Below are 19203 nucleotides of genomic sequence, written 5' to 3'. Positions count from 1 at the left end.
TCGCGAGATCTCACAGTTCTGTAGAAGATGCTCATGATGTTTACAGAAGACAGATGCCCGGAGTTGTTAATATTACTTTAAAAACATCTCCCTCCCCTCATCGGGCGGGGTCGGGCATTTGGTGTGTGTGTGCGTGCTTATAACTCGTGTTATGGTGCGGACGGATGGATTTCAACGACGATGTGCGCCGTATGTCGCTCGTTTGCTCGTTGCCCGGAGCAATGGCCATTTCTCATGCAACGATATTGGACGTGCATTGAACGGCGGCATATTGGCTCCATAGCTGAATCGCTTGGTGCTTAAAAAGACTTGTTATCACTTCCGGAGGACACGACAGCGAGTGGCCCCGTACTTCCTACTTCCTTTCCTCCGTGCTGGGCGGGGGTCACATGACTACAGGGAATGCGCAAAAAGTGTTTTTCCATTATACTTTCGCGAAATACTTCTATTTCGACACGTCTCAAAAACTACCTCAATGAGAGCGTAAAAACTTTGTTTCGATATTTACGTGTTTTTTCGAAAATCACGTGTTTCCTTTACCAGCTTGCTTTTGCGAAACTTGCCTTTTGCGCAAAACTGAGGGTAATGGAAACGTACCTAATGTCTGCCATGGCTTAAAGGGCAAAGCCTTGTTGGAAGACATTTTGACAGCTCTCTAAAATCACAGATTTTGCGGCAGATGTAAAGTCATGATGGCGCTATCTCTTTTTATGGGTCAGCTCAGACATTGGAAGGGAAAATTAATTAGTGGCTGGACTGCATATTATGTGCATTTGCGTTTTAAAAATCTCTCGGCAGCTGGAACTGAAGAGTTCAAATAATAATCGGGATTGGCATGGATGAAAAGTGCAGTGTTGAATGCTCTGTAGAATGTATTGTGAATTGGCTTTGACATTAGTGTGTCTATTAACAAAGACAGCGCACCCCCCCCCCCCCACACTCCCCTCCACATCTCCCCCAACTCTTTAATGTCTGCCTTGCTGCTCTTCAGCTTCTGGCTGGATTTTTATTACAGGCCTCTCCAACGCTGCATCTGTCATTTTCGCCTTTGAGGTTCCCTCTGCCCACATTTTTGTCCACGCAATTAACCACTTGCATGGCTAAAAACACCCAACGGGCTGACTAACATTGCAGCTCCAAGTGTAGATTGCTTTGACACACACCCACATGTCCTGTAACAGGCACACATACTCATTGCAAAAGACTATAGAGAGAAAACACACCGATGGAGTTAGCATATCATTACCAAAAGAGGAATATATGTTTGTTGTAGTTTACGGCACACTCATTTCTAACCTGGCACAGTCGATGAGGAATAAATACCAGGAGATATTTACATGACTTGAGAAGGATTTAAAAAGGTTTTGGGATCAAATGGTGAGCTGAACACGGGTCAAATTTGAATTGTGTTCAAGTAATTACTTTTTCTTCACCTGCATTGAAATGATCTCTTGAGTGACTGGGTTAGTTGTTGTACATTTCTTCATGTATTATTTTGATAGTTTCACTTTAAATGTTATATGAAAATGACACAATTCAATGACTTAGTTACAACATTTTAATTAAATAATATTTTTTTGTAAATGAATATTTCATATTAAAGGGTAATAAGAACATGTAAATGCATTATTTAATTTGTATCTAAAAAGTCAAAACAACCATGACAGTCTCATTTGTTGTGGATAAAAGTGAAACTTGAATAAAACTAAGGCTGCTATACAAGTAAAAAAAAAAAAAAAGTGTATTATTGAAAATGAGGCAGACAACAACAGTAAGTCACATGTATGATTTGTTTGACAGCAACAAAACTATCATTAAATTAAGGAAATGTTCAATTTTATATTTTGAATTGTATGATGTTATCTTACTAATTAAAATGTAAACTTAAATCGTTGATGGAGTGGGGCGCTAAATAAAATCTGGCCTTGGGCGCCACATTGGTTCTGTATCTGCCACCTACTGTATCTAAAAATATATTGGCATGCATCATTATGTTTAAGCACGTTTAGAAAAAATTATTGAGTAATAATATAGTGTGTTGCGGTCTGCCTCACCGTTTTGAGGTTGAGTTGGCTTACATTACATTCCATACTGCAAGATTCTTACATGTCCACGAATGTGTGCATCTAAGTGATGTGAACGTAAAGATGTGTTTGTCAGTGCCCTGCAATTGGCTAGCATCCAGCCCAGGACGTACCCCGCCTCTCACCTAAAGTGATCTTGGATCGGCTCCAGCTCACCTGCAAAGCCCAATGAGGAAAAACACTTTTGAAACAGACTGGATGGATATTATGTGCAATGTTTTTTTAAGGATGTACAGTCAACAGTTTATAGTATTAGATAATAATTTTAAAAAAATAGCACTTGGTGAAAAACGAGCATGCTTCAAAACAACCTTTTTGTAATAAAGTAGAAAGTAAGATGCCTTATGGTTAACCTATTTTCAGTCCATAGTGATATAGCAGATATTTTGGGAAAATGATAGCATTTTTAGACATGCATGTTTTCTGGGAGTGTTGAAACAGGACATTCTTCTATTGTGAAAACAGGCAGTGCTACCAGAAAATAGTCCAGTTTGAATGTAACATCTTGCTTATTTTTTGGATCATTTTCTACAAAAATTCTCACTAGAGCACATTGAGCTGGACCACTTCCTCCTTGTGGGCTTTATGACAGCTGAGCAAGCGGCGAACATCTGCACTGCCGCAGGGCAAAAATCAGTTTCCCTCCGCATTAAAACCACCCCCATTTGCAGCCATACACACAACACTGTTTGGCTGCACAACAGCAATGTTTGTCTGTTGTTCGACTGCTCTTCATCCCTGTCCAAGTACAGTCCCTTGTTATTACATTAGAAGTGTTGAACATAGAGAGCAAAGACACAGTGCACATTTTGAAACAGATGGCAGCACAAGCATCAAAACCAAAAACCATCCCTTACCCAAATGACTAATTTACTGTCCTTGATGCTGTAACAGAACACCACCAGAACTACAGATGGCAAAAGGTAATGATGTTGTAGAGCAAATTCAGTAAATGACTCTGCATTGATTTTGTTTTATTTTATTTTATTGATTTTGGAATCACACAGAGGTTATAAAAATGTTCTTTGAATTCCACCGTCCAGATAATGCAAAAACATACCATAAAGAGGATCTAGTGTTGCATAACGTCCATATCAGCTGCTTCTAACTCTTTAAAAACACTTTTCCCAAATGGCAATGTATTCAGTATGTCACCAACAAGGCCACATTTATGGACCCAACACCTACAGCAATAAATAAATAAATAATCTGCAAAACTGCAGTGCATGTGGGTCTACAGGGTAATAGCAAAGTGTCTTCTTTTTTTTTTTCACAGGAGACAGCATTGAAATGGAAATGAGCGTGTACCTTCAAAAGCAACCCACCTTTCTCAATTAGGCAACATTAAGTTGTTTATTACATTTGCATAATCTGAATGCTTGTTATGTTTCTCTGATGTTGCTCATTGTTATTTGTAGCAGATCACACTGTGGACTCCTCAATGTTTTTTTTGTGCAAATTGCCATTTACTCAAACTCATTATGAAGTCAAGTTTTCCTTTGATTTAGTTCTCATAATATTGTAATAATTATAGGGTACAGAAGGTAGCAGTTCTTCCTAAAGACATGACTTGTTCTGTTTTCACTTGATAACCTGGGTGGAAGGATGATTAAAACATGGCCTCAAATTCACATTCAAGTTGAATTTGAGTATCAAGGAGAGTACCTACATTTACATCTAATAAAGATTCAGATTAGTACACCCGTAAACATTTTTGAAAATGCTCATTGTATCACTAATACTGGTTGTAAATGTGAGTACTGTACTTTAATATTAAGGCCACAAAAAGAATGACGGGAAAAAGTTCATATACTGCATTATAGTTTGCAAATTTATGATATATTTTTTTTTATATTACATGAAAAATAATGAATAGTGTGATGATGTTGTAATATTATTACTTGGTTCTTGTAATATTGTGACTGTTTTCGTCATATTTTTTAAATCACATTCTTACATGATGATAAACATGCTCTGATAAATCAGTGTGTTTCTTGTAATAGTATGATTTCATTCTTATTTTATAGCTTCTTTTTGCAATGTCTTGCCATTTTTTTTTCTAGTGTGATCCTAAACTTCCAACGCGCTTATATAAATGTCATATTTTATATCTTTATACAAGCAAGCAGTTTACAAGAGCAGACAACGTAGCATCTATTTCAGTGCACTGCAAGATGTGCTCAATATATCACTGACTCTTTACTGTATATATATTGTTTGTGTCTGTGCTCTCTTTTAGATCTGCCTCTTGTCAATCTCTCAGTGGAGCCTCAACCAGTACTTGAAGGAAACCTTGTGAGATTCCACTGCTCTGCAAAGGCCAACCCACCTGTCACACAGTACAGGTGAGGTCAGGTGCTTTAGTAGCGAAAGCAAAGCTATATATGTGTATGTATATATACAGTTTTGTAAATCAATTACTTCATTTTTACTTTAATTTTACTGAGCTTGTGTTTGTTTGTTTGTTTTCTTTTTTGCACGAAGGGTTTACAGTAAGACTATGACAATATAACGAATGAACAATTGTTTTTTTTTTATAGATATTTTTTATTTCTTAAATTCACATTTTATATTGTACCACATTGTACCGGAATGTATAATTGTGTCTAGAAGCAAAGCTAAATTATTATTTAAAAAAAAAAAAAAAAAAAAAAAAAAAAAAAGATCTACTGTAATGTAATTTGAGAAGATTTATTGAGCAGACCTTACAGTTTAAAATCATAACTCAGGGCTTTATTTGAAAACAATTAATATTACTGATATTTTACATGTTATACTACCTGTATATTATTAATTCACTTTCCAAACTGCTTAATATTAATATATTTTTAAGTTTACTTATATTTTTAAGCTTACAGGCCACTCCTCCTGTCTGACACATGACATAGCCGCCGTAGCGTAATTAATTAAAATTTCTGTCTGCAAGTAGACGTTTTCTCCAGAGGCCAAACACTGATTAATATGCCTGCTAGTTTGTTGTTTAAAGTTGGATATTCTCTGCTTTAATGCGGTTCCAGCCAAATGTCTGTGGAAAGTGGACTCGTTCACCACAAGCTTAATTTTGGTGTTAAACGCACTTGCCGTGTCAGTTATAGGTTAGCTTAGAAATTAGCACGGCTTCTCCATCTTTACTCATCATTCCTTAGTGAGAATGATACTTGTCAGATGTGTAGCTTTTTCGGCACCATGGAGGGGATTATTACTGACTCAGCAGCGAGTGTTTAGCCACGCTTTAAGCCACTGGCCAGTGAAGCTGTTTGCTAGCTAATTGGTTGTGGCATAAGTAGCAACAAGCTTGCCTCGATAGACGTGACATAAGCACGTTGAGGTAACCGCAACGTGTATGTCCAGTCCATTGTAGCTTTTTGGGAAGGTCTCCGTAGTTTGGAAAAACTTCAAAATCTGTGATTCTCAGTTTTTGTATTCATTGTGCTTTAATGAGGCAACAAATCCACAAACTTTTTAAACTGTAAAACGCAAGGCGTGAAAGGAAGCTACCTGTGAAATCCTCCAGTGCTCACTTTACCAAAATACAAGTACAGTATTTAGTATACCTGTACACTTAGCAGATAGTTTATTAGTTAAACGCGTGCTTTTCAACGCTAGCATTATATCTCAATATTTGCTTTTACAAATGTAAGGTAAGGCCCAGTAATGACTGATACTGTGAGGGAGGTGTTAATTTATTATTGTTGTCTATTATACTTAAAGGTGCAGTGAATTGAATGCATGAATTTCTGAGAGTGTTAATGACATTTATTATCTTTGGACAGGCAATACTTTTTTGCACGTTTTGTACTGGATCGCATGAGGTAGCCGCTGGCGCTGACCTATAAAAAATAAAAATAAAAGTACAGACCTCACAAAGTCATGAAGGGAAGTCTTGTCATGTCTCACTAGGTTGCAGTCAAACAATCCTATGATTTGTTGTGCAGCTTTTTGCTTTGTGGTCAAGATCTCAAGATTACAGCTTTTTTGTTGTTTCTGAAAGATTGCTTTGTGTTCAAGTGTACTGTATGATGACAGGTTTTCCCCTTGGGGATGTGCTAGTGTTGTGTGCATTGCTCTGCAGGAAATGGATACACAGTGTGGGACTATTGTACATCTACAGTATATATGATTACTTTTTTTTTTTTTTTACTTCAGCACTCCTTGTTTTATTTTCAGAATCTAACAGTTTCAAATGTTACCCATCACTCTATTTCTAGACTTCTCAATATATTTACTCAGTTATACAACAAAATGTACATTAATTGCAACTCATGTATTCTTGTAAGGGGCTTTAAAAGAGTTATGCTAATGTGATTTGTCAAGAGATAGTTTTATTTATTTGTTTTTTTTCTACTGTGTGGGAGTTTTGTTTAAAACATGGTGAAAAATAAACGGAATGAAATCGATATCAAAAGGATTTGGCTGGCCATGAGTCGTGTAATGGTACTGGGAAATGAAATGGATGTACAACACACTCACAGGTGGCAAAAAAGAGATGTTGCCTTTTTGATGGATTCTGGCCTTTTGAAAAAGACTGTGGTGGTGGTGGTGGATGATGGGTTTTGAGAAGGGTGTGTGTGTGGTGGTGTGTGTGAGGGGTCAGTGATATTGTTGTTTGTATTTGATTGTGTGGGTGCACAGCGGAGACAAGGTGTCTATTGCAACTGCAATTCTCCCCCGGATATCACGTGCTAAGATGCACTGGCAGGTGTGACTTTTTTATTTATTTTTATTTTCATGAAGGCCTTATGGTCTTGGGTTGTTTGTCTGTATCATAATCAACAACAACCTATCGTGTATTTATATTAAATTCTTAAGTACCTCAGCGGAATCTCCAATGAAAGAGTCAAGCAATCACAAAAGCCAATTACGCTGACCGTTTTGGCATACTGAGGGGGGTTTCTTTGACACACCCCCAGCACACCTGACATGTTGGTGGCTGAAAGTAGACACAGTTTACTCCTGCTAGAACCACGTGTACGTATTAGTGCAGGTAGTTTTTATACAAATATGTTCAAATGTACTTAAATTAATGACCTCAGGAGGATGAGCCCTATTGACTATGGTGGTCATATTCAGCTTCCTCCTGTAAAGCCACAATCAGGTAAAACTCCAAGTCAAGTCATTCTAAAAAGAAATGTTGAGTCACCATAAAATCATGTACCAAGTTCAAAGTTCAGCTTTCAATTTGTACATGACAACTTTTGTAATTTCATCTTCTTGAACTTCTTTCACCCTTTCTTAGCCTTCACTGTGTTTATTGTTTTAGTTATCAACAACCTGAACATAGCATAGTTGCTTTTAGTTAATGTACATCTTGTCACCTCTCCCCTTCGATGTCGCTGTGGTGTCTGGCTTTTTGCGACTGATGCAAGAGCATTCAATAATATCCAGACAGTCTAATGACTTTTGATACTTCAAGGTTAGCCACACTCTCCCTCACTGCTAGAACTCCTCTCTCAAAGTCTCCTGCTCAGATTTATCTGCAGTTTATATAAGCACTTCACCATTCTATGCACTATTGGCATTTGGAGGTGGATGGTAGAGTGGGGATTTTGGGGGCCCATAATGCACGCCTGAAAGCCTTTGACTCGTGCGAACCCCCACAAATGCACCCTCTGGAGTGCAATATCAGGAGAGGAGGGCAGAGAGCTGATCAAGCAGTGTGGGGCTATTATTCAGTGCTAATACACTCTGTCTACCCCAGATCAGATAAAGCACAAGGACAGGGTAGCTCTTAGATGAACGGCCTTTTTGCCATCCCTGGGAGAGCCATCCATTCCCAGTGAGCACTGCACCACTTTGCAACCCCCCATTTAACAGACACTTGAAACAAGGGTCCGAGATACTGCCGACAGTAGGCAAAAGTCATGGTGTTTTTTGATGACTAACACCACTTGGGATCTCCCATAAATCTACAGTAACTTTAAGCATTAAGACTTTAATATAATAAACTGTTTAGATGCACCAAATGTGTCACCTGCATTTGCGGAGCCAACAAAAATTGAAGACAACATAGAGGTCTTTGGTTACAGGCTCCATCATGAGCTACTTGGTCAGTAGGATGCTTAATTAATGTGGCTTCATTGCGATAATCAAAACCCGAGACCTTGCAACTAGATGTGAAAATTCTAAAATAGAGTTATAAAAGACATGATTGGAGAAAGGCATGTTGGGAATGGGTTCGTTGTAATCATATAGGTAGTAGAGCCAGCTGGGATGCAATCCAGTTTCCAACCTTTGATGAAAAAACAAGATCTTTTTTTTCAGAAATAAACAAGAACCCACTAGAGATTGGAGAGAGTGGCAAACAAAGAAAATTAGGTCCCATGTCTGCCGCATAGAACTGTGCACCAAAGCGTCAACAAAGCTCCTTATTTGCATGCCTCTCTTTTGATTATTTAGATAGTTCAGATTGTGATGTGTTGTTCTAGGAAAATGATTTTGATTGACCCCATTGGTATCAGACCTTCTTTTTGCAAATAAAGCTGCTTATTATTGTTTTTGCTAAAACATTTCATTTTGACATATTTGCAAGGAAAACAGTTAGTTCATAAGGCGCTATAACAACGTTTCACTTGATGCTTTTGGAACATTGAGATATGTTGGGTCAAATTGACCCAACATATAATTAATTTGTATTTGCTATAAAACTTCACATCAACAGGCAATAAGAAATTGTTGATTTTGATGTATTGTATATGTAATTAAAAACGGTTAATAATCAGCTATAACGATTTTTATTGTGCTTGTTTTTAAATATCAAAAGTATAATAGTTTTGTTGCTATGAAACGTTTAATTGACAGACAATTAAAATTGTTTTCTTTGACATTTTCAATTAAAAATGTAAATGTTTATAATAATGCTTGTAGACAATTGAACATAGCCTGGGTCAAATTGACCCATTTTAAAGTTGAAAAATATATATAAATTAGCATATTTTTTTTTTCCCTTTGAAACTTCTCAATTATCATGTTTCACTTTGACATTTTCAGTTGAATAATAAATGTATATTATATATAAACATAGCCTGGGTAAAATTGACCCATTTTTGCAAATGAAACTTCTACTCAATTAAAATGGTTCACAATGAATGACATGTGTTCAATTAAAATGGGTTCTGATGTTTATCGGAATAAATTATTAATATTAGCAATGAAAGAGTTGAATAATATTTATGGGAATACATTTTTATCATTAATTATAGCATGGGTCAGATTGACCCGGGAAAATTATTGTTGTTCCTGAAAACCAACCTAACAAGAGGATTAACTAATTAACATGTGCCCTACTTTTTTTTCTTCTTTTTTTTGCCAAATAGCACACTTCACATACAGGTCCAATCTATAACCCTAAAAAAAATATATATTTTGGTTAACCAAAAGAGTGCCAATTCAACCCCAGTTTCCCCTTAAATTTATCAAAGCATCTTGAACAAACTGAAGATCATGTAATCATAGCGAATTTTACCATGTTAAGAAATACTTTGTATTTCAAAAGACATAAGAAAGCTCCACTGCAAATACAAACATAATTAATTTACTGTTTCCACAATAATTGCCAAACTTCCTAGTCAGAGTAATTTACAGCGAGATTGATAACTGCTGTCATCACCAATTACGCCATCATCTCCATGATCATCCTTATCACTGTCATTATTGTCTCGCATGTAATTATATCATTGGCATCATCTTTATCATCATTGTCATAAAAACAGCTCAAGATGAGACTCATTTAGGAATGCAAAGTAAATCATCTCTAGTGATTATCACTGATATAATGGTTGTTAGATTTTTTTTTTGTATCATTCAGTGTTCATTGACGCTGTTCATATCCTTATTTATTAGACGTTGGAGATAATTGTTACCTGTGCAAAACATGCTACTTATTGGTAAGATAGGACATGACGGACCTAATATATATATACACAATACAGGCCAAAAGTTTGGGCACACTTTCTTATTCAATTTATGCATTTACTTTATTCTCATGACTGCTTACTTTGAAGATTGTCACTGAAGGCATTAACACTATGTATGAACTGATGTTGAGTTATGTATTTAACACAAAAAAAAGATGAAATAACTGAAAACGTCTTTTATATTATAGATTCTTCAAAATAGCCATCCTTTGCTCTGGTTACTTTTTTTTGCATACCCTTGACATTCTTACCTCTGGGAACTCCTTAGAAACTGTTGGAAAACCCTTCCAGGTGACTAGCTTTTGAAGCTCATCGAGAGAATGCCAAGAATGTGCAAAAAAGTAATCAGCGAAAAGGGTGGCTATTTATTTTAATTGTTTCACCTTTTTGTTGTTAAGTACATAACACCAAATGTGTTTGTTAGTTGTCATAGTTGTCGTCATTGCTTTGATGCCTTCAGTGAGAATCTACAATGTACATAGTCATGGAAATAAAGCATGTATTGAATGAGTGTGTGGGTGTGTGGGTGTGCATGTGTGCGTGCGTGCGACCGTGCGTGCATGCATGCGTACATGTGTGACTGACTGACGAGATGTGTCTCCAAAAGAAAATCTTCTGAAGTTCAATTAATATTCAGCTGCGCTTTAATTAGAGATTGAATGAGGTAATCTTTTTTCTCATATAAACTATAGCATTTCAATCAAGCATGGCCCCGTTTTAGTCATAGAAAAATAAAGTGTTGCCTCTCAGTATTGGCGGAAATGAATGTGTTGCACTGCGGATGCAGGGCACTGTTGTTATTGTTTGCGTCTAACAAAATATGATCTGATTGAAATTCAGTTGTGGTGTCAACATTATGAGGTGAATTTTTACATTCTAGCATTGTACTCTTTAGCCATTTACCAGATACCCAATTCAGATTTTTTGTTAACTCCAAGCTTGGCATGAACATAGGCAAAAGTGCAGTAACTTACATTTCAGGTGCAACTGCAATTTTGAGGACCATTTTCCTTTTTCCTTTATGGTGGTCAACCAACAAAAATACTAATGTCAGCTTTCGCTTGCACATAATAACTGTAGTCAATATTTACAGGTGGAAGCACTATCAATTCTTCACTTTGTGATTTTTTTTTACACTTATACTTACTGTATATAGAAAATGCTCTATTGGCTCATAGCTGCTAGAGACTTTATTGTAGCATGCCAAGCATGGCAAAACCTTCCCCTATCATATGAAGAAAGAGAAATATTCATTTAAAAAGGAGTGGGGGGGGAGAAGCTTTAATGCCTTTCCTCATTTTTCTTTGCTCCATTCCCCATTCCTCACCACCCTTTCGAATCCTCTTACTAGGTGGGCCAAAGGAGGAAGTATAATAAAGGAGGTCTCCGGTGACACGTATGAAGTGATTGTGGACCATTCCTTCTTTACGGAGCCCGTTTCCTGTGCAGTTACAAACCAACTTGGCAGCAACAACGTTAGCCGTAATGTTGATGTCTACTGTGAGTGTTACCTTGAGAAAGTGTCATTCTGTTCATGTCTTCTGTCATTAAGCCTGCCCATCCCGTCCATGTTTGTCTCAACAGTTGGGCCTCGCATGGCAGCAGAGCCTCAGTCATTGCAGGTGGACCTTGGATCCGATGCCGTATTCAACTGTGCCTGGACAGGAAATCCTTCTCTTACCATAGTGTGGATGAAGAGAGGTTCTGGAGTGGTTAGTGTGTTTTGTTTTCACAATTTGTTCCATAAGGTTTTATTTAGTTTATTATTTAGAATTCCACATACTCGTGATTTGACACCTGCAGATTTGCATATGTTCTTGTTTTTTTTGGTCTGTTTTGGAGGGGTTTCGGGATTATTATTTTTTTTTTTTTTTTTGAACAAACACCAGCACCTCCACGTTGACAAAGTAATCAAGTAAGTGTCGCCTATCAGACACTAACGCTAGTAGTAAAAACGTTCCTATGCATTTAACTCAATGCAGCTTAGCTTTTGGCTTTGATATTATAGTCTGGCTGTGGCTTGAAAATAGCAGTCATATCAATTAGAATGTACCTTCTTTTTTTTTAACTGTCTCGGTCACACACATTTTTGGAAACAGGCAGATCACAAAATACATATTTTGTGTACAAACTATTCAAGAGTCAATTTTCCATAATATACCACATTGAGGGTGGTCCTACGTGCGACTTCATACACGACATTTTCCGGAAATTCTAGTCACATTAAAGTAACACAACCTCAGAGGTAATTAGAGGTTGTCGGAAATATAACTAGGAAATTCGTAATATGTATTGTTGCCTATGACATTATCATTGTTTTGTATTTGAATTGAGGTCATTAGTCAAAACTCTTCGGTGACCTGCTTTAAGATGCCATTTATAGGTTTGATCCCCACATTCCAACTCCTTCCACCTCTCTTTCTCAACAACGTGAACCGCTTTATTCCACTGAGCTTAGAAGCCAAATTGGATTTTAATAATTGAGAAGAGGTGCCCTTTATAGTATCCAATAGTCCACATGCTGCAATGGTTTTTCCCCTTTGTAATTTTCCTTTTATTACAATTTCATATTTGGTAGTGTATTGTGTATTGACATAGCTTTTTATTTATGTGTTTTCTATTTCTCGCAGGTTCTTAGCAATGAGAACCTTCTAACACTGAAATCGGTGCGGCAGGAGGATGCTGGGAAGTATGTTTGCCGTGCTGTTGTCCCAAGAGTTGGAGCAGGGGAGAAGGAAGTGGCTCTCACTGTAAATGGTAAGCCGTAAACACTTTTTAGTAATTTAACAGAAAGAAGGCAGTGCAAAGTTGTCGAATACACATTAATATGAACACATTGCTCACCTGCAAAAGGAATAGCAAATTGTCACAGGAGTCAGTTGATGTGGAAAAGCCTATTGCAGTCTTTAAACTTGCCTGGCACAGAGACTAATCTGCACAACTGAATTGAAAAGAAACAAATGAAAAATAATTCAAAATAAGTGTTAATACTTTCATGAAACACCTTTTGCTTTAATTACAGTAATCTTACAGAAGGACTCCAAGTCAGTCAGATTGTGAGGGCATCTCAGCCCCCCTCTTACAGTCACCCAAAACCAACACATTTTAAAGCTGGACCATTACAAACCTTTTATTTTCTTCCCGTGAAGGCACTGTTAAGCCAATTTGATGGCCACTAAAATTGAATGTATCAGTAGTCGTCTGACAAGCAGTCTGTTGACTACAATTCGGAAATTTGCATTTTTCTGCCCACCTTGACAAAAGCCTGGTTTATACTTCTGCGTTTGTTCTTGCTTGCATTAATGACCAACATACATCATGTGATCGACGCCCGTCATTAATGACAAGTACCGCGTCGCTCGTGGCCGGGTGCTGCGCACACGTCTCCAATTCTTGTATGCCGTAGATGGCGGGTCGTAAGATCACTCGTGATTGGTCCGTTTGATGGCGTACTCAGCTTTTTTTCTCTCTCTCTCTCTCTCCCCCCGGATAGTTTCCATGAAGGCGACAGTGTAAGCGCTGGCGGGGCGAACCCACTTCTCGCCCGGTAGACCACTTTTGTGTGAGATTGTGTGTTGAGGGGAGGAAAAAAACTGTGTTCACAAACCTCGGGGCTGTTGTGTTTTGGCGAGTTACGGCCAACATTAACCGCCTCTCGGCTTTGTTCCTTGTTCCGGAAACAAAAATAAGCCATGAAATGCAAAGGAATCTCCACTCTGTGGCGTCCTGACAACCTATAGCAGCCGTAGTGACACCCCGACTTGGAGTGAAACTGCAGCGGAACCTGATGTGCATTGTGATGTGTATTGCGCACAAGTATGAAGGCAAACGCACGAGCGGGCCTCCGCCGTAGCCTGACGCAGAAGTATAACGAAGCTTTTAGGCTCATCTGAAGAAAAAATAACATGCAAACAATACACAATCGTGACTTGTTCAACCTTGATTTGATCATACCGCAGCACACTTTCCCGCTTTTTAGGTGACCTTATGATTTATTTCCTTATTTTACTTGGCTGCAAATGTATCCAGGCCTGGATGTTTACCAATTGAAGTTTGGGTGCGCTGTAGTTACGTGATAAATGGTCAAGGCATCATTGGAGACAATTACAATTTCCAAGACAATCCGCATGAGTCACGCGGACGAGGCTTTTTCCGAGGCACTGACTGACTAATGATTATTAGCCTTGGTGGGAGAACTGGCAACCCTCAAACAAATGACTTCATTAGTGCTGCTTGATATTCTGGGAACACTGTGCTGTGGCACTGACTCTTAGGTGTCTCTTATTTATCAGGTGGTCCATGCAAAAGCAGTCTTGGATCATAATAAAAGTGGGGGGAAATTTTGCTGCTGAAAGAACAAGGTTTTTTTTTTTTAGAGCCTTGAAATATGATGTGTACTTAACACTGACAATGCACCATTGTACATTTTGAAAGCCAACAAAAGAGTTTGCCTGTAAGCAACTATGCGCTGATTTGAGAATGAAAATACATCAAGAAGAAAGTGGGGTGTGTGAGGATTTTCCTTTTCAAAACACAGACGTTAGCTTTGCATATCAGAAGGAATGGGCTAACAGAATTCCCCCTGTAGCACCAGATCAAAACCGGGACTTTCTATGAACCGCCATGAATGTGGTTGGAACTGAAGGCGGAAGAGGCGTCAGGCAAAGTCATGACTAATTCCATTGTTTTCACTTTATTGAAATCTACTAGCAGCCTTGCTTTCTATAGCCTCAATAAGCAAACAGAATACATGATGAGAAGAAGAAGAAAGCAGATGGATTGTTTTAATTAGGATTACAATGGAGCACAACTCCGAGTGTCCTCGGGAACATCACAACAAGCAGCAGATTATTTTTATGTTGTCTTTGCAAAGTGTGCTCGAGCGAGAGCTGAATGCCTTGTCTTGTTGTTTTTTTCCTAAGCTCCGCTATGTTTACCTCCGCCTTGCCTGAATTGGTATTTGACATTCAAAAGCCTCCCACGTTATTTTTTTTGCCCTCCTGAATAATTGACATTCAGTTCCCAATCCACATGAGGCATTTCAAGTCATTTTTAGTTAGCGCTGGAGGTGAATCTGATTGTCCAACATGTAAAAGCGTAAACACCGTGCTTGTGTACACTGTGACAGTGTTGCCATGGTGGATAATGGCAAGGTCCTCTAAACAGCCTATAAATCAGGAGTGTCAAACAGATCAGGCCCGCAAAGGGGTTAAATCCGTCCTATGAGATGATTTTGTAAAGTAAAAAAATAAGTAATGTCGGACCAATTAATCAAACGGCCAAAATCAAAACATAAATTTGCAATTTCACAATCCTCAGATGAGTAATGCAACTTGTACGTGAAATTGACCCGGATGCCATTATATTGCACGCAGCCTTAAGTTACGGTTTGTTGAAAAAAATAAACGTAGACCAACATAAATCAAACATAAACGTGCTGAATATGGCACACATTCAGCTACTGGTAACGCAAACACATATGACATGGATTAACATCCTATAACTTCATTAAGTGTGCCACACATTGCGTTCCAGGAACAATATATATGCAAAACAGGTAAATATAACACGCCCGGAACGCATACGGGCAAATTGTTGCCACGTACCATTTGCATTAGTATTAACGAAAATCTGTGTATAACTGACTGATAATTGTTTTTAAGTTATATACCATGATTTTATCGGTCCAGCCCACTTGGTAATATATTTTCCTCGAAGTGGCCCCTGAGCTAATATGAGTTTGACACCCCTGCTATAAACCTAGAAAGATTCCTGGCAAAGATCTTAAAAGAACAAATATTTGTATTCACATTGATGCGTTTACAAAAGTGTCGTCATTAGACTAATATTAATGTTCTATATCAGTGGCTCTTAACCTTGTTGGAGGTACTGAACCCCACCAATCACAAAAAAAGTGAAATGTGCATTCACCGAACTCGTCTTTATCGAAAAATTAAATACGATTTTTTCAAATCAAAGTCATAGGTATAGGATTTACTGGTGAACAAAAGTATTTTTTTGCTTAACACAGTATGAAGAGATTACAACAATAAAGAAATCACACGACGTACCATCACAAAAGCTACAAGTTGACAATTAAGCACACAAAATTGCCTGCAGCGTAGATAGGCCAAGCAATGTAGCGTGAGCACCTGCAACCAATGATGGCCAAGCGGGGCGTTATCCCCACAAATCAGGTGTGTCTTGACCTCCGCCAAACCCCTGAGACTGACTTACGAACCCCTTGGGTTTGAGCGAACCCAGGTTAAGAACAACTGTTCTATATAATTTCTCAAGAGAGCTTAGGAAATAAACTAACACAGTTACTAACGCAAACATGGCAGCTCCATTTAGCAGAGTGAACAGCAATGAGAAAAAATGTATTCCTCCTTTTTACCTTGTTATTTTGATGTGCAAAAATTGTTTGTGTGCCATGTGCATGGGTCACCTATTCACAATTAACATACCACAGCCATTATACCACTACGGTAACCACAGTCAGTGGTGTACCGTTCAATTCTCTGCTGCACATTCAAATGTTTCTTTATTGTTTGTTTTCCCTGCAGTGATCCTCCAAGCCCTTTAACGACTTCATTTAAATTGCATGTGTCATTCCGCCTGTCTCGCTCCTCCGTGGCGCTCTGTGTTCCCGACTCCCACAGTGGCAAAGCTCATAGACACAAGGATTGCTGCTTTTCCCTGGGGAAGTCTGTAATTTAATTATAATCAAACAGCTAGCAGGGGAGGCAGTTTGCGTTTAAGTCACTAATGGATACATATTGCTTACTCTTCTCATACACTCACAATGAATTTTCTCTTCAGCACCTCAAATGAAGTTACATGGTGGAAGACTGGACACATCCATGTATATGATTGTTTATATGCAACGCAACATATACTGTAGTAGACAGTACACTGTTCTCTGTTGTTTGAACTCGTTTTTTGTTCATTTTTAATGTTGATACAATTTTATGATCACCCGTTCACATCTTATATAATATAGCTCGTGTAATGTCGATTTGTTTAAAAGACGACTTTCAAGAACTCAGACAAATAGCTGTGGGATTTCTGTCATTACTTACATATGTATGAAATGTGCAAAAATTACAACATCAACTGAATAACATAAATTAAAAAAAGGAATATAGAGTATGCACTGTGTATGTATGCACAGCTCATTTCCAGCCATCCTACAGAAGGTTGAAAAGATGTCTACATACTATAGATGCCAGGGTCTCCATAAATAGCACCACCATACTGTATATCAACAGATGTTAATGGGATACTTTTTTTCTCTCGACTTCCAAGTAAGTAAGTATGCATAATGACTTAGAGAAGTAACCTAGGGTGAGAAAGCCTGTAATTACAGCAAGGCAACAGGAGGCCTTCAGACCCCCACTACACCCCACAGAGCATAAGGCCAATATAGATCTCTTTACCCGCCATTTTTCTTGCTCGGCAAACTTTATGCGCCCAGTTAATGAGATTTTCAGCCTTCTTTAAACTTCTTTAATGTTGCACAAAATAGCAAATTAATGAGGGTGAAAAGTGCATTTAGGGTGTATGCTTTTCTGACCAGTTGAATAAGAATGATTGACTGCATGTGGGAGTAGTATGCAGTACTTCTCCGACAACACTTTTGCTGTGCAACTATATACAATGCAACAGTAACTTTCCTATAAAAAATTTATAACACAAAAATTTATTAACCAATAAGTCAACCAATATCTTAAATAAAACAAACACACACACACACACTCAACAGACACATACAGCACTTATTTTCCATTAATAATAATTAAATCTAATGGAAAGCGTCCAACGGAATATTTACGAAATTCCTTAGTTTGTCCAAATGCAAAAGCCAGGATGCCAGCAAAATCTAATATGATCCAATAAGATACTAAATTGAATCTAATAACACTAAAACATAAAAATCATATGGTAAATTGTGCTTCGATTACAATTAGTTAGTTAGTAAATTTGTTTTATTGTAAAGAAACTATATTTTTGCATTTTGTAAATGTATTCTTCTTTTCAACCACCACATGGACCAAGAAGTGCATTCCAGTGATAAACACAGGATTTGGGGCTAAATTGTTTAGTAACTAAGTAAATAGTAGTAACTAAATAAATAGTAGTAACTGAATACATAAATAAATAAATAAACATATAATAATAATTATTATTATTATAAAAAATAAATACACTGTTTAATGTGTAATTGTTTTGTTTCTTTTTAACCTGATGTTACTCAAATAAATGAAAAAAATGTGCATTGCCAACACCTACATGACTAAACAATCGCCTGGCACATCATTCATTTAAAATCAATTAATTCAGATGAACCAATTTAGGGTGCACAACAGGGCATTTGTTGAAAAGGTGCAAATTGTTCACTGGGAATAATAAATAGAAATGACTTAATTAGAATAAAAAAACAACAACAACAAAACAGGCCAATAGTGAATATATTAATTATTGTGTTTATATGCAATATAGTTTGTATAACTAGCCATTTCCAGTTAATTACCCCCTACATTTCAATGAATGAAATCATTGTCCTAAATGGCCCAGCATTCCACAGCTATATTTCCCATGGAAAGTTTCTGGGGCATGGTCTGCCCCTTTGTACCGTCTACACTCAATTAACGTCCTGTCTATATTGATTGGTCAACCATGCCTATTCTTATGCTTACAATACATGTTAATGTGTGCCAGGCACACAGTCGGCCTCAGTCGAGAGGTTCTGGATTCGAGTTTTGAATGGGGCAGTTGTGTGGAGTTAGTGTTTAACATGCAAGTTACGTTAATTGAGGATTCTAAATTCTAAATTAATGTTGATATGCCTGATTGTTTATGTGTCCAAAGGTTGATCAACAACCAATGGTACAGAAAAAGAATGGATGCTTGAACGTCATCATACTGTAGGTTAAATTTAAACATTTTAACATTTTTCAAGAACCACGCCATACCCATAATGTGTTGTGCTGAAATGTCAGTAAACACTCCAGCATTGTAGATACTTGAACATTGCATAAATGCATGCAAACTGTTCAAATGGAATGCAGTTTGAGTTTGAAAGAATACAAAACGGGCATTGGCATGTAAGAAATGAACTAAATGCACATCTGTCACTTATTAAACATCACTGTTGCTATTTTAGTAGAAAAGAGTGGTTGTCAGCTGACAGCTTTATCTTACAA

General features: G+C 37.6%; 1 protein-coding gene across 7 annotated transcripts in view; it reads left to right on the top strand.

The window, feature by feature from the left end:
• Positions 1-19203, top strand: part of kirrel3b (kirre like nephrin family adhesion molecule 3b) — a 219663-nt gene that overhangs the window by 181395 nt on the left and 19065 nt on the right. For all 7 annotated transcript variants that reach the window (XM_086080588.1, XM_086080587.1, XM_086080584.1 and 4 more), the window contains exons 10-13: positions 4324-4429; positions 11349-11497; positions 11582-11709; positions 12628-12754. In XM_086080588.1, the coding sequence (XP_085936714.1) occupies positions 4324-4429; positions 11349-11497; positions 11582-11709; positions 12628-12754 (510 nt within the window). The remainder of the gene's footprint in view (positions 1-4323; positions 4430-11348; positions 11498-11581; positions 11710-12627; positions 12755-19203) is intronic.

Source organism: Leptonotus elevatus, chromosome 7 (assembly GCF_054856555.1).
Source record: "Leptonotus elevatus isolate MCC_2025b chromosome 7, RoL_Lele_1.0, whole genome shotgun sequence".
Lineage (NCBI taxonomy): Eukaryota > Metazoa > Chordata > Actinopteri > Syngnathiformes > Syngnathidae > Leptonotus > Leptonotus elevatus.
This window is presented reverse-complemented; position numbering and strand designations above follow the sequence as displayed.